The sequence below is a fragment of the Mirounga leonina genome, unplaced genomic scaffold, assembly GCF_011800145.1.
Source record: "Mirounga leonina isolate KUSES-001 unplaced genomic scaffold, KU_Mleo_1.0 Mir_53, whole genome shotgun sequence".
NCBI lineage: Eukaryota > Metazoa > Chordata > Mammalia > Carnivora > Phocidae > Mirounga > Mirounga leonina.
In genome coordinates, this window is record NW_023270807.1 from 100,742,375 (window position 1) to 100,756,444 (window position 14,070).

At 42.3% G+C, this 14,070-nt stretch overlaps 1 protein-coding gene across 4 annotated transcripts in view; it reads left to right on the forward strand.

Moving 5' to 3' along the window:
* MTHFD1L (methylenetetrahydrofolate dehydrogenase (NADP+ dependent) 1 like) overlaps positions 1–14,070 on the forward strand; it is a 185,731-nt gene that overhangs the window by 30,477 nt on the left and 141,184 nt on the right. For all 4 annotated transcript variants that reach the window (XM_034991008.1, XM_034991006.1, XM_034991005.1 and 1 more), the window contains 4 exons: positions 1,874–1,985; positions 8,692–8,783; positions 10,363–10,460; positions 13,249–13,422. In XM_034991008.1, coding sequence (XP_034846899.1) covers positions 1,874–1,985; positions 8,692–8,783; positions 10,363–10,460; positions 13,249–13,422 — 476 coding nt within the window. The remainder of the gene's footprint in view (positions 1–1,873; positions 1,986–8,691; positions 8,784–10,362; positions 10,461–13,248; positions 13,423–14,070) is intronic.

Here is a 14,070-nt window from a genome sequence, read left to right on the forward strand (position 1 = left end):
TGGTTAAGCGACTGCCTTCGGCTCAGGTCATGAGCCTGGAGTCCTGGGATCGAGTCCCACATCGGGCTTCCGGCCCAGCGGGGAGCCTGCTTCTCCCTCTGACCCTCCCCCTTCTCATGCTGTTTCTCTCTCACTCGCTCTCTAATAAATAAATAAAATCTTTAAAAAGAAAGAAAGAAAGAAAGAAGCCAATTGTTACCATGTTCCTCTATCAGGACACTTGGAGCTTTTCTAGATCCTGGCGTTTTTTTCTTCATAATCCAGGTAGGACCGTCATGGATTTGCTTTGCCTCGCTGCCATCTCTTGTTCCGAGATTTCTAAGAGACGTTAGCTGATGCAGCCTCTTGCCCAGACTGTGTTACAGACTCTTAGGTTGAGTTGCTCACCTGGTGCTTCCCTGGGCTCTTCAGCGATCAGCCTGTCCAAGCTAAGAACGGTTGAGGGCACGTGGAGCACGTTCACTGATGGGGTGGTTGGGTGGTGGTCACGGCAGTGGGGCTGTTTTCATGTTTTGTCTGCCACTCCTTTGTCTGATTCTAAAGAATCTGCAATCAGTTGCAGGGCACTGAAGTGTATGGAAAAAGCAATGGGGGAAGGAAAGCATTGTGGGAGAGTGGAGGCCGGGCAGCTGTCTCTTTCTCCCCTGATTGAGTGTTCTAAGACTGGCTCCTCTAGGGGAAACAGGACTTACCAGAGAGGTGCTTACACTCTCTGAGCCTCAGTTTCCTTGTCTATTAAATGGGTGTAGTAGCACCAACCCACATAGCTGACAAGGGCAGTCATAGCTCTTTTCCCCCACGGAGTCTCAGATTCCTCCTTTACTTTTCTGGCTCTTCACGTATGGATCCAGTTTGTGATCGTCGGTTGCTTAGTTGGGATGGTATGGGGACAGGTGGCCATTCTTTGGTTGAGGTCAGAGCCAATCTCTTCTAAATGTTACCTTCCTACCAGACATGTTCCTCCAGCACTGTTATCAAAATTGGACAGGACGGTTGTGATGAATGTGTTTTGTGCTAATAGTTGCATTCTTTTCCTCGAAAAAACAAAAAAACAAAAACGAGCAGTTTGACAAGAGACTAAGCAGAGCCTCCAGGAAAATGAGATTCTTTCTTGAGCTCTTGAAAATCCTCCCATAGATCCAGTAAAAGTTCCATATGGGCCTAATTTGGATTGTGTAGTTGAACAAGCCAGCAGCGCCGCCCCCCGCCCCCCCCCCGACCCTGCGCCAAACTGGCCAGATCTTAGAGTGGCTCCCCTCCAACCCCCCCCGTCTTCCTCCTGAGCTGCTGCATGAATCCAGATGCCACCCACCCCATACACCTTTCAGTCTCCTGCTTCCATCTGTGCAGTTTTCGTGGCCCCATCCTTTTTCTTGATACTGCAGTTAGTGGTGAAGACGTGTGGATGGCGATAACTGCCCACGGTGGAGGCCCTGAACTGACTGCTCCTTTTCCTTTTCTTTCTGGGATGTGATAGTCACGCCCTGTGCTGATTTGTGCTGCATTAGAAAGTCAGTGATGTGGGCGCCTGGGTGGCTCAGTTGGTTGAGCGACTGCCTTCGGCTCCGGTCATGATCCTGGAGTCCCGGGATCGAGTCCCGCATCGGGCTTTCCTGCTCGGCGGGGAGTCTGCTTCTCCCTCTGACCCTCCCCCCTCTCATGCTCTCTCTATCTCATTCTCTCTGTCTCAAATAAATAAATAAAATCTTTAAAAAAAAAAAAAAGTCAGTGATGTGAGTCTGTCCATGTCATCCGTGTGGCACCAACCTCTGGATGGTCATCTACTGCATCGGAAGCTAGTTGACACGGATCGCTAGTCACGTGTCCCTGCCACAGATTAAAACGTGTGTGGTGTTCTTCTTTTTCTTTCTAGCTTCTTGAGGCTGATATTGTGGTCTTGGGCTCTCCCAAGCCAGAAGAGATTCCCCTTTCTTGGATACAACCAGGAACTACAGTTCTCAACTGTTCCAATGACTTCCTATCAGGTGGGTAAATGTCTTAAAATTGGTGTTGGGCTGCTGAAGAAAGGAGGTGAGATTGTTATGAGAAACGTGAACCTTATTCAGAAGAGAGGACATCCCTGAAAGGTTGGTCATCGTCAACATCCGTGCACAGGACAGGAAACTCAGAATGTTGATGTGCCTACCTTTTGGGTTACCTGATATTGAAACCATATTGTCAGGCAAAGAGAAGCCAAGATGCCAACCACAGTAGCCACCTCCTGCGCCCACATGCAGACGTGCCCCTGTTGGCCTCTCACGTTGAGCAGTCCAGTCACCTGTGACCTGAAGTAGATAATTTGTCCATGTGTGAGGTACACTAGAAATAGTGGTTTTCAGTCTCACACAACGAAGCAGAATCTGTTTTCCCAAAGAAACCTTAGGTGAATTTCCACATGTCAAGCAGATGAAAACAGTTGCTGGAAGGGATGGGAACGGAGACCAGCCCTTCTGCGTCTCCCCGATTGCCTCCTCAGAAACTTCCCTGGAGCCCCAGAGTTACCTCAGAGCAGTGTGAAAGTCACCATCAGAAGCAGAGGTGGGGGCACCTGGGTGGCTCAGTCGGTTAAGCGGCTGCCTTCGGCTCAGGCCATGATCCCAGGGTCCTGGGATCGAGCCCCACATCGGGCTTCTTGCTCAGCAGGGAGCCTACTTCTCCCTCTGCCTGCCACTCCCCCTGCTTGTGCCCTCTCTCTCTCTCTGTCAAATAAATAAAATCTTTAAAAAAAAGAAAAGAAAGAAACAGAGGTGGTCTGAGGATGGTATTTCACCAAGGGATCCAGGAGTGCCTGGGACCACACGAGACCCACCTTCAAAGGAGCTCAGGCCGTGCCCACAGCAGGGCGCTCAGGCGAGGGGCCAGTAGAGCGGGCCCAGAGGGATGCCCTTTTCTCACTCACTGAAAGACACTCTTGAGGCTCAGAAAGCTTTCCACTGTACCTAGCCCACCTTTACAAGTCCCTGAGTAACATGTGTGCAAGAGACCCTCCCTCCCCATTACCTGCAGCCTTCAGATTTCAGCATTGGAGAGGACTCTGCTGAGCTGGCGTGGTGTGCGGCATTTTTCCCCAAAGATGGTCAGAAGTGGAGCCAAAGTGGGTGGAGGCCTCGCCCCTCTTCCACTTCTGCCAGGACCACACTGGGGTTCTAGATCTTGAAACCTAGACTGCTCTATAGGAGAGTGAAAGAGAGAATAGTATCAGATTGTGTGTGTGTATGTAAAACTTTGATCCAGTCACCTTGAGATAACTATTTTACATTTTTCCACCAAAAATGCACTAAACTTAATTTGATTGGAATGTAATAGAAGGAAAAGAAAACAATGTGATTATAAATGTTACTGAAATTCATATAATAACTGTTTCTTCAAAAAGAAAAATAATGGACCCACCCCTCTAGGAAATGTCCCGCCTCCCATAATTAACCAATCAGATTAAAAACCCTCTGGGGCTGCAGGGGGTGGGGTGGATTGGAGGATGCAAGGGATGATGCTCAGGAATTTCCCAGAATGCTCAGGTAGTTGGCTCTTGGATGAAGAGCACACAGATGAATGAAGGAATTAGAGGTATAATATAATGTGAATATAGGATTCATTGCTCCTTTTAGCAAATAGAAGGCTTGCACTGAATGACCTCTTTGAAGTATATGTAGTTTTGGGGTATAACTTTCTTTTCCCTCCTGAAAAAACCAGTGCCTAACCCATAAATGATGGGCATGGCAGATTTGCTCCTCTGCTTAGAATTTAGATTAGGAAAGCCAGTTCTGACTTTATGTTCTTTTAAATGAACGCTTCTTTGCTGTTATATTTACTTGCTGTTTTTTTAAATTAGAGTTTATATATTTAGGACAATTTTGGCATAACCCTGGCTGGTGGGAGAAGCTACTTTTTGGAATCCCTTTGAGCCCTATGCTTCAATATATGAAGGTGACAAAATTTTTTTAGTGAAACTGCCTTATTTTAATACATTTGTTTTGAGGACCTTTAGTTTTTTAAAGGCATTCATAAAAACATTCGATTTCAATGCAGTGATCCTTCTAGGGGAACAAAAAAGACCAAGGCATTATATTTTGACAGAACAATTATGTAGACTGACTATGGTTAGTTTATTTTAAATGTGTCTGGTCCCGTACTAGTAGTTTTCTTCTTGATTTTTGAATGCCTAATGCCCAAAATAGTACGTGACACAGAGTACATGCTCAGTTAATACTGAGTGTTGAATGAATGAATAAACTTGGACTCAGAATTGTACTGTGATTGCAGTTTTAAGTTAGTTGCAAATATAGAGACATCTCCTTGAACTTGTCTCCTCAAAAATAGGGCTGAGAGGCAAAGAGAAAGATGAAAAATGCTCTACTGATGAAATAGATTAAAAATGAACATTTTACAGTCAGCATTATTCATAAGAGCACGATATTTCCTGATAGTCAGTTTTAATTTTATTTATTTTTTTTTTTTTATAGAGATTCCCCCCCCCCCCCCTTTTTTTTCAAGATTTTAGTTTTGAGTAATCTCTAAACCCAACATGGGGCTTGAATTTACAACTGTGAGATCAAAAGTCCCACACTATACGGACTGAGCCAGCCGGGTACCCCAGTCAGTTTTAATTTTAACAAGTTTGATTAGTATGAAAATTTGATCTCTAAATAGATTGAAGAAAGGCTTTTCTCCCTTCTTTTTTGCATAACCTTGCCATCTTAAACAAAGAGACTTTTTAAAGCATTATTAAAAGGAAAGGTGCTTTTATTTCAAAAGAATTCTTAATAAACTGGTGATTGGGTAAAGGCAGGGTTTATAATGAAATTTTCACACTCATCTTAATGGTACAGGGATTCCCGCCCCCCGCCCCCGCCATAAAAATAGATGGGATGCGGTGATTTATAATGAGGTAATTCTATAGAGGCATTTTATTGAATACCTAATCCAGGAGAGGTTTTTCAGGTGGCTGATATCCCAGAAGCAGTGCTCAGAAAACAATTACACCTACCTTGTTGGATCTGTTCACTCTTCTGTGGCATGAGTCTAATGTTTAGATTTAAAAGAGGGACATGTATCTTCCCCAAATAGCACTGAATGATACTATGGTGCTTTACTCTGGCATATGAAAATCTGTGAGATGCCAAAGGGAAAATCTGATCTATTGGAAGTGAGTTGAGAAAGTGAATGACTTAATGATTAGGTAATAAATCCTTACCAAGTAAAAATAACTAACTGAAGAGGGATATGTTAATGTTCAGTTTTCTAGCTATAAGAATAATATTTTATTATTAAGTTTCAAATCACAGAAGCTGTGATTTTGTAATGCTCTGCTTGCTAAAGAGCAGAATTCATCCTAAGCAAGACCATTTCACACTCTTAATATTAAGACTTATTTCCTGGGGTGCCTGGGTGGCTCAGTCGTCAGGCGTCTGCCTTCGGCTCAGGTCATGATCCCAGGGTCCTGGGATGGAGCCCCGCATCGGGCTCCCTGCTCAGTGGGAAGCCTGCTTCTCCCTCTCCCACTCCCCCTGCTTGTGTTCCCTCTCTCGCTGTGTCTCTCTCTGTCAAATAAATGAATAAAATCTTTAGAAAAAAAAACTTATTTCCTGATGTGCCAAATGGGACAAAGGAGAAGCTGGTCTTAAGTCTTGGGCCCAGAGAAGAGTATCAAAACAGCAATTTGTGGGTCAGAGTATTTGACAGCATCATTTTAAGTGAGCATAGGTGTATTTAGTGTGGGGTGCATCTCGGGGTTCATGCTAATGATCTGGGGGATCCTGGGAGGCCTCCAGCTTTCTCTCTTATGGTCCCAAAGGGAGGTAGTATAATTAATGTAGTGGGAAAAGCATGGAATTTAGGTCAGATTGATCTTACTCAAAGAGAAGAGGGAGGTTTTGGTTTTGGTTTTGGTTTTCTCTTAATTGCATCGTATTTACAAGCTGTGTGACTTTAAGCAAATAACTTAAGCTCTCTGATCTTCAGTTTCCTTGTGGGTAAGGTGGGAACAAGGCTCTTGAGAGGAATAAATGAACTTTGCCTCACAGCACCTCTTTCTTAGGATCTGCCACCCAGTGGCTCTCCTCCCCCCTCCCTCCACTTCATTGTCCTCACACCTCTAGCATACAGAATAGCTGTAGACTTCATATTAGCAAAATGTTAAGTCTGTATTTGAAAATCAAGCCCAGGGAAGGACTCTTCCCAGTGAGTTTCTGAGAATGTAAGAAGGTTAGAGACCTTAGACACGCATGTAATATGGTTGTTCTCTTCGTGCACTTGGAATAAACTAAGGGTATTTGCTTATAAATTTTGAACTCCAATTATTCTAAAATCTGTTATATCTATTACCTGTTTCCCTTACCTTTTTTTTCCAGGAAATTCTGGAAGATTTGGACTTAGATGTTATTGCCGGGTTTCATTTCAAATTTTAACTAGTTCTCAGTATAACACATTTAATGTTCTGACTTTTTAAAAAAGTCTCAAGCTGTTTAGAATATACAGCTATGTGTTCATTCCTTCCTACTTCGGTATCAGTGATTTCAAAAGGGCTGTTTATATAAGTTGATACTAATATTTTAATTATATTTCTTTTTTGGAAGATTCTTACCTTATATTCTGTTTAAAAAGTAGTAAGACATTGTTATTTGATAGTGGAATTCAGATGTTTTAAGCTAGGAGTTCAATCCTTGCGAGCATTATTACAAACATTATATTAAGATTTCATTTACTGCATTTTACTGTTATCCTGTAAGATGAATATATTTAACTTAAAACTAATGGCCAGTGATTTTGAAAGTGTTATCTGTACTGATTTGTAATTTTTTAGCTTTTCCTGTTTTCAAAATTTCACATAAAGTTTTTTTGAGTTCCTTGTTCTCCCAGAGGATGAGAAAATATTTGAGAGTTCAATCTATGGGTTCATACAGCACTTTTGTGATAAGAAGGGTACCCTGGGCCAGACTGCAGAAAGCTGAAACGTTTCCATATAGCAGAGATAGCAGGAAGACCGAAGAAGAATTTGCGTTGGTCCCTCCCATTTCATTTCTGGCAAAATTCCCAGGGTGGTCTCAAAACAGCTCCTGTCAGGGAAAGCACGGTTCTGATTTCCAGGGAAAGCAATATGACACGTTAGCCTTAAATTTTCTTGTTGTAGCAAGTTTGGTTAGCAAGAAAAAATTATAAATGAAAGGCCATCTTTTAAAGTGATTCATTGACCTGTGCTTGGAAGAACCACAAGTTAATGAGGAGTGTTTAGTGGGAAGTGAAAAGACCCATTTGGTTTGGGACGGGACCCCTGGGACCCCTGCCGGACTCGCAGGCTGAGTGCAGACAGCCTTGGCAGGCCGAGTGTAGACAGCCTCCGGGTGGAGCCCTGCCTGTACACAGGCAGAGGGGTGAGGTAATGATTTCCTTTCTAGATTCTCTTTAGCCATGAAATTTGTTAAGAATGTTATTCCTGATGCACTGAGTTACCATCTTCATTGCTTCAAGTTCTCTGGGTTCAGAACTTTTTAACCAGGTCATCCCTAATATTAATATCGTAAAATACAGTTTCTCAGTTTCTATGGAAGAATGGTCATATCACTTTGATGGCAGGGTACTTGTGATTCTGTCCTGGGAATGTGCATTGATAAATTGATACCAGCTCCTGGCATATAGCTTTTTCTTATTTCCTCATCATTTAAAGATAGAGATAAAAATGAGAGAAGCATATTTCTTTTCCATAATGGTTGGACAAGACCTTTAGATCAGATCTCTAGTGGTTCAAACAAAACAAAACAAATCTCATTCTCTAGACTCTTGGCTTTTGCCTAAATATGATTTATAAAACTGTGAAGTGTTGCTAATCTTGAAATGATACCGGAGGGATATGATTTTCCAACACCCTTAATACATTTGACTATGGAACATCGCAAAACACTTACTCTTAAGTGTTTTGTGCTCTTTCTTGCAAAGGACTGTCAGCAAAATGGATAATTTAAAAATAGCGTGGTCCAAACTAGAGGAAAACAGTTTCTTAATTCAAAAAAGTTGCTGTTAGAAATGTTTCTTTTCTCTAAGGGAGGATGTAAACTAAAGCATTTCACATGTGTGCTTACTTTTCATAACCTCTGTAAGTGCCAACTGAAGAAAGGGGTAGAATCCTTCCACATGCCTCTGTAGTTTGAAAACCAGGTCATCCCTAAAATTAATGTCCTAAAACACAATCTCTCAGTTCCTATGGAAAATTGGTCTTTTCACTTTTATGATGGGGATTTTTAAAGTTATCAAAGACAGCCTGATCTTTCACACAGCACTTTGCGATTATGCTGTGTTTGAGTCCCCCTTCCTATACTTTATATACATAAGTGAAACTGCTTTTATTTCATATGAATCATTTAAACATAGACGTTAGATGCCCAGGACTTTGGTGTCACATTCAATTCTCACAGACTTGTGTGGGGTTGTAACTACTTACAGTAGTTAACAGGCCCAAAGTCACAGTCGCCGGTTAGAAGTAGAAGCACGATTTTTACCCAGTCTTGACTCTAAAGTCAGTCAAGAGCCCCAAGGCTGTGCCGGGGACTGGTGACCCACCTGGAGCTGTGCATGACAGCCTAAGTCCCTTGGCTGAAAAGGAGAACATCACTCAGTGTGCTGGCTTTTTACTAGGAGCAACTGGTTGTAAATGACAGTATCCTGAAAGTCTGTTGTTTTTTCCCCTCAAATTTTTTCTAGGGAAGCTTGGACATGGTTCTCTTGGGGTACATCTTCATGGTCTCATTGCAGAGAATGATGTCAGTCTCCTTGCTGCAGCTCTGCGGATTCAGGTTGGTTTGACACAGCTCTTTGAGAATTTTTGAGTTGAGAACTTTGATGAATAGTTGCCAACATTTTGCAAGTGTTTTCTGTTGAGCAGACACAGTATTAAGCACCTTACACACATAATGTCATTTAATTCTTACAACAGCCCTGAAAGATAATGTCATTCCCATTTGGTAGATAAGGCCTTTGGTGACATGACAAGTGTGGGACGGGGACCCAAATCAGGGGCTGTTGTTAGTTATCGATTGCTGTGGAATAAATTATCCCTCAAATTTTGCAACCTAGGACAATAAACATTTATTATCTCACAGTGTTTGTGGATCAGAGATTTGGGAACAGCTCAGCTGTATGGTTTTGGCTCAGGGTCTCTCATGCAGTTGAAATCAGGAGGTCAGCAGAAGGCTTTACTGGGGCCAGAGCCTCCCGCTTCCAAGATGGCTCACTCACATGGCTGTTGGGAAGATGCCTTAGACCCTCACCATGCAGACTTCTCAGTAGAGCTGCTCATGATAGGAGCAGCTAACCTCCCCCAGAATGAGTGATCCAAAGGAGAAGGCAAGGAGGAAGCCGCAGTAGGTTTTATGACCTAGCTGTCAAAGTCAGCCACCACCATTTACCTGTTTCCTCTTTGCTAGAAGCGAGCCACCAATCTAGTTCACATTCAGGGGAAAGGGAATCGGGCTCACCTTTCAAAGACAGGAGTATTAAAGATTGCGGACTGCTTTTTAAACCACAACCATCTATATGACCCAAAGCCCGAGATCTCCAGCTCGCCACCGTGCGAGCTATGCATTCTGCTGGCAGTGACCTTGACTATCAGGAGAGAAACCGGAGCCTATAATTCCAGCCACACTGGAATTAAGCAAAAGCACGTTTTAGTTTCTTTCTTACGGACATGGTATATACGATGAAAACTTCTCACTTCCAGGGGCGTCTGGCTGGCTCATTCGGTAGAGCATGCGACTCTTGATCTCAGGGCCGTGAGTTCAAGCCCCACGATGGGCATGGCGCTCACTAAAAATAAAGAAATAAATAAACTGACCCCCCCCTTTAAAAAAATAAAAATAAATAAAACTTGTTACTTCCAAATGGGATATGATACCTTTCTGTAAGGACTGTGTCGCATTTCAACCTAAGCCAAATTTTATTTCTCTGGCTCTCTTTGTGTATCACCATTTAACAATTCAGTGCTCTTGTTCTATTACATCAACTGTAAAAGGATCATACTTGAAATGGTGTTGCAGAGTTTGGAAGCTGGGCATCCAAGCTGATCATTCATGCATTCTCACATTTCCCTTATTTTTTCTCTTCTGAGATGGAGAACCCACTTTTATTCTAGTACTTGACGACTTTAGTGAACACTTAACCTATTTTAAAAGTACCTATGTCTCACATTTTCCTTTTTAAGACAAACCTACAACGCTAATTACATGTGAACAAAAGTGTTCCTGATACTCACTTGGGTTATTTTGCAACTCTAATCCTTTTCATGACATAACATCCCTGAACAGTATCTTCATAGTTTAGATACATACCCTGTCAGCCTTTACTTGGATAACATGCTTTCCTTTCTGTCCCTTGAAGAACATGGTCAGCAGTGGAAGGAGATGGCTACGCGAACAGCAGCATGCAAGGTGGAGACTTCACTGCTTGAAACTCCAGCCTCTCTCCCCCGTGCCAAGGTATCCGCCAGAATTGTTTGTCGTGACATCAGGGCACCAAAGGGCCTCAGATATCCAAAGTTACCCATTGGGTGGGGGCACACTTCATGGTATTATGGCTTTGATGGTGGATAATTTTCTCTAATCACATTGCTGCACTATTTATTCTATTGTTTAAGCCCTAAAGATTAAATAGTAATGAACATGTGTACCATATTCTGTCAGTTCTAGGGTGTATATTTCTTTCATTTCTGAAGTCAGGATGTCCCTTACTGTTGATGTATCCTGCATTAAATGGCATTGTTTTTTCTTCTTAGTGGTCTATAACATAATGCTGTCTTCTATTTGACAAAATACAGTAATATGATGTTTGGAATATGCTTTCCAGTGTTAGAAATGCCCAACTCATCTGTCAGCTTGGTCTTCACAGCCACGTAGTGGGGGCATATGGGGGCATATGACCAGCCAAACCAAACCCCATTCTATGTGGGAAGTGAGTTTAGCTTTCCTCAGAACATAGTAATATCTAATATCTGACAGGGTATGCTGTGATATTCCAGATGGATATTTTCTTCAGAGTAGCATTTAATGAAGTGCAAGCTATATATTCTCTGCATAAATTTGGAAATATATACTGCAGGAATAATTCATTAGATAAGATATCAGAGCCAGAGGCAAACTGAGGGTTTTAGAGGGGAGGGGAGTGGGGGGATGGGTTAGCCTGGTGATGGGTATTAAAGAGGGCACGTCTTGAATGGAGCACTGGGTGTTATATGCAAACAATGAATCGTGGAACACTACATCAAAAACTGATGATGTAGTGTATGGTGATTAACATAATAAAATAAAATTTTTTAAAACATGCTATTAGGGCCAGAGAAATGCATTTTCTAGCCTCATCGTGGGTCCCTCTGGCTGCCCCCCACTCCAGTGAATTGGCCCCACCCTCTTCGTCCAGGCATGCACAAATGCCATTGGAAAACAATGCACTGAAAACAACACATCATCAGTAGATAAAACCTCCAGGAATTGATGAATTTTTCATTTGATAACAACTTGCTTTTTAGATTTGATCCGTTTCCTTATGCCACAGCTGAACACTCATGGTTCCATTCTACCCACCTGGCTATGTTTTCACCCCTGAAATAGACTGAACATCATAGTCCCCTTCTGTGTTCATTAATACATAAATTCTAGGGAATGTGTGTTTTGTAATGTCACCCCTCTTGTTGTGTAATCTGTTTCATCAAATATCTTAAGTTACTTACGTTGTTAAAAGACTTTAATTTTTAAAAGTAAATGAGTACGTTCTACTTACAGAGAGCGAAAAAAAAATGAGGTGGACTCTGCCAAATTGTGTACCAAAGTCTTTGCATAAATCTAAATAAATTCCACTTGGGGGAAGAAATGTTTTATTTGCTGAACCAAATTTGACTTCTGAGGTATGGGCGGGGGGGAGAAAGACAGGCTGAGTAGTTTATAAATTCCTCAAAAATCAGAACGATATCACTGTCACTCTTTAGCTAGTGAGGAGAAAACTTTGGAGGTTTTCTTAGAGTCGGCGTTTCCATTTAGGAGACTTGGGGAGGAGAGAAAGAGAAAACAGGTGTAGACAGGAAGGCAAAATGAAGTGGGAGCACAGGCAGTGAAGCAAGAGGGGGAGAACTGGAAATGAAAATGCAGGTGTAGCCGGGGAAGGAAGCATAGAGCTCAGCCGTCATCTGCATCCGGGCTGAGCTGCACTGACCCTCTCTGAGCTGCCGTACTTCGCGCACTTTAGAGAAGTTCGGGTTGGAAGTGGGTTCACCGTTACCTCGTGCCCCAGGGTCAGACTTCCGTGGGGTCGTGGAGGAGAACACAGAGCAGCGTGAGGGCCTCAAGTCGAGGATCAGCAGGAGCGAGAGAAAGAAAAATCAGAGCAGGGGGCCGCCTGCCAGTGGAGACTACGGGGCCCCCAAAAAAGGGCCCCAGCGTGAGGCAGGGCACTGCTGTCTCCCCAAGTGTCAACCCTGATGACCTGCTGTCCCCAGCTCTGTCTTGTGCCTGCTACGTCTTCCTCTCAAACAGGTGCTCAGTCCAGCAGATGGATGGCCTGAACCCCCATTAAAACAAGTAGCTGAGCTCAGGAGCCCCAAAAGACTCCTCTGAGAAGCGCCGCACCTGCCAATTTCATAGCACTCCTATAAGCTGAACAGTGGTGTTCTCATCTTGCGAGGAAAATAGAATAAACAATTTGCCCAGTGACACTCAGGAGTTCCTAAACTTAACTGTGTCTGAACTTGAGCTTCGAGTGCTAGGTCCTTTTACTGACGGTTATGCGATTAATAAAATCTTTTGAAATGTGATTTTGGATTCGACGTAGGAAAAAGAGAGGGAAAAGTATGGGCACAGATGAAACAAAATAGCATTTCCACATTTTTGAATAGCCAAGAGACACAAGCAGCTAGCCTAGTAACAGTAAGAGCATTATGCAGTGACCCATCTATTCCTGGTTAGTGAAGACGGTGATGACCCACAGAGAGCACTGTACTCTACAAGCAATATACAGTTCTCTCCTGTAGTATCGCTGTTATCTTTGTACCTGGGCGAGTTCTGCGATCTTCTTGAGTTTTTAAGAGTTGCTTCCCTAAAGAAATGTACCATTTTTTCATGCACATTAATTATTAGCACTTGTACTTCATACTGTTTGGGAGAGAGGACCACAGAGCAATTGCTTTGATTGAATTCTTGGCGCGGCGTATGACTTTTCACTCTAGCAGTGACCACCTAAGCTGAGGAGACTCTCGCCTCTTATGTGTTTCCCCCACAGTGATCTTGAGATTTCAAAAGCACAGACTCCAAAAGCCGTGGATGTCCTTGCCAAGGAGATAGGATTGCTTGCAGATGAAATTGAAATCTATGGCAAAAGCAAAGCCAAAGTACGTTTGTCCCTGCTGGAAAGGTTAAAGGATCAAGCAGATGGCAAATACGTTTTAGTAGCTGGGTAAGACTACTTTTAAAATCTATTTTACTAAGAAAGCATGTTTATAAAACTTTCTTCCCTATTTCTATCTGTCGTCACGCCCCTCACATCCGTCGTTTTCTCAAGCTTGACATTTTTGTCCATTTCACTTGGTATTCCTTCATTTGACATGAGGTAAGTTTTCATTTTCAGTGCAAAACAAATTAGTCTCCTCCACATAATATAAAGTGTAACGAGTTGCTAATCCAGTATTTTATTTTTTTGTTTCTCATATTATGTTTTGATTATCCTTGTTCTGTCTTGGATTTTTCATTTAGTTTTTCTTTGTGATAAAAATCAAAATAAGAGTTAAAAGTAAAATATTTTGAACTGAGCAGGGGGGTATTTGTGTTCTACTCAGAAATAACATCTTAATGGAAAATGTATAGGTGATTTTCCTGTTAATATCCTTAATGTTTATTTATGTATTTGCATTATAAAAGTTCATTATTTCTCTTTTCTTGCATTTTAAAATTAATATTGGGCCATTTTCATTTGTGTTGGTCATTTTATAAAAGATAAATGCAGAGCTTTTGTGAAAAGGAGTGTTTATTTTCCCTCTTTTTAAAAGAAGAAATACGTTCACGGGCTGAAAAATGATAGAAAACAAGGGATTTAAAATATTTTTTC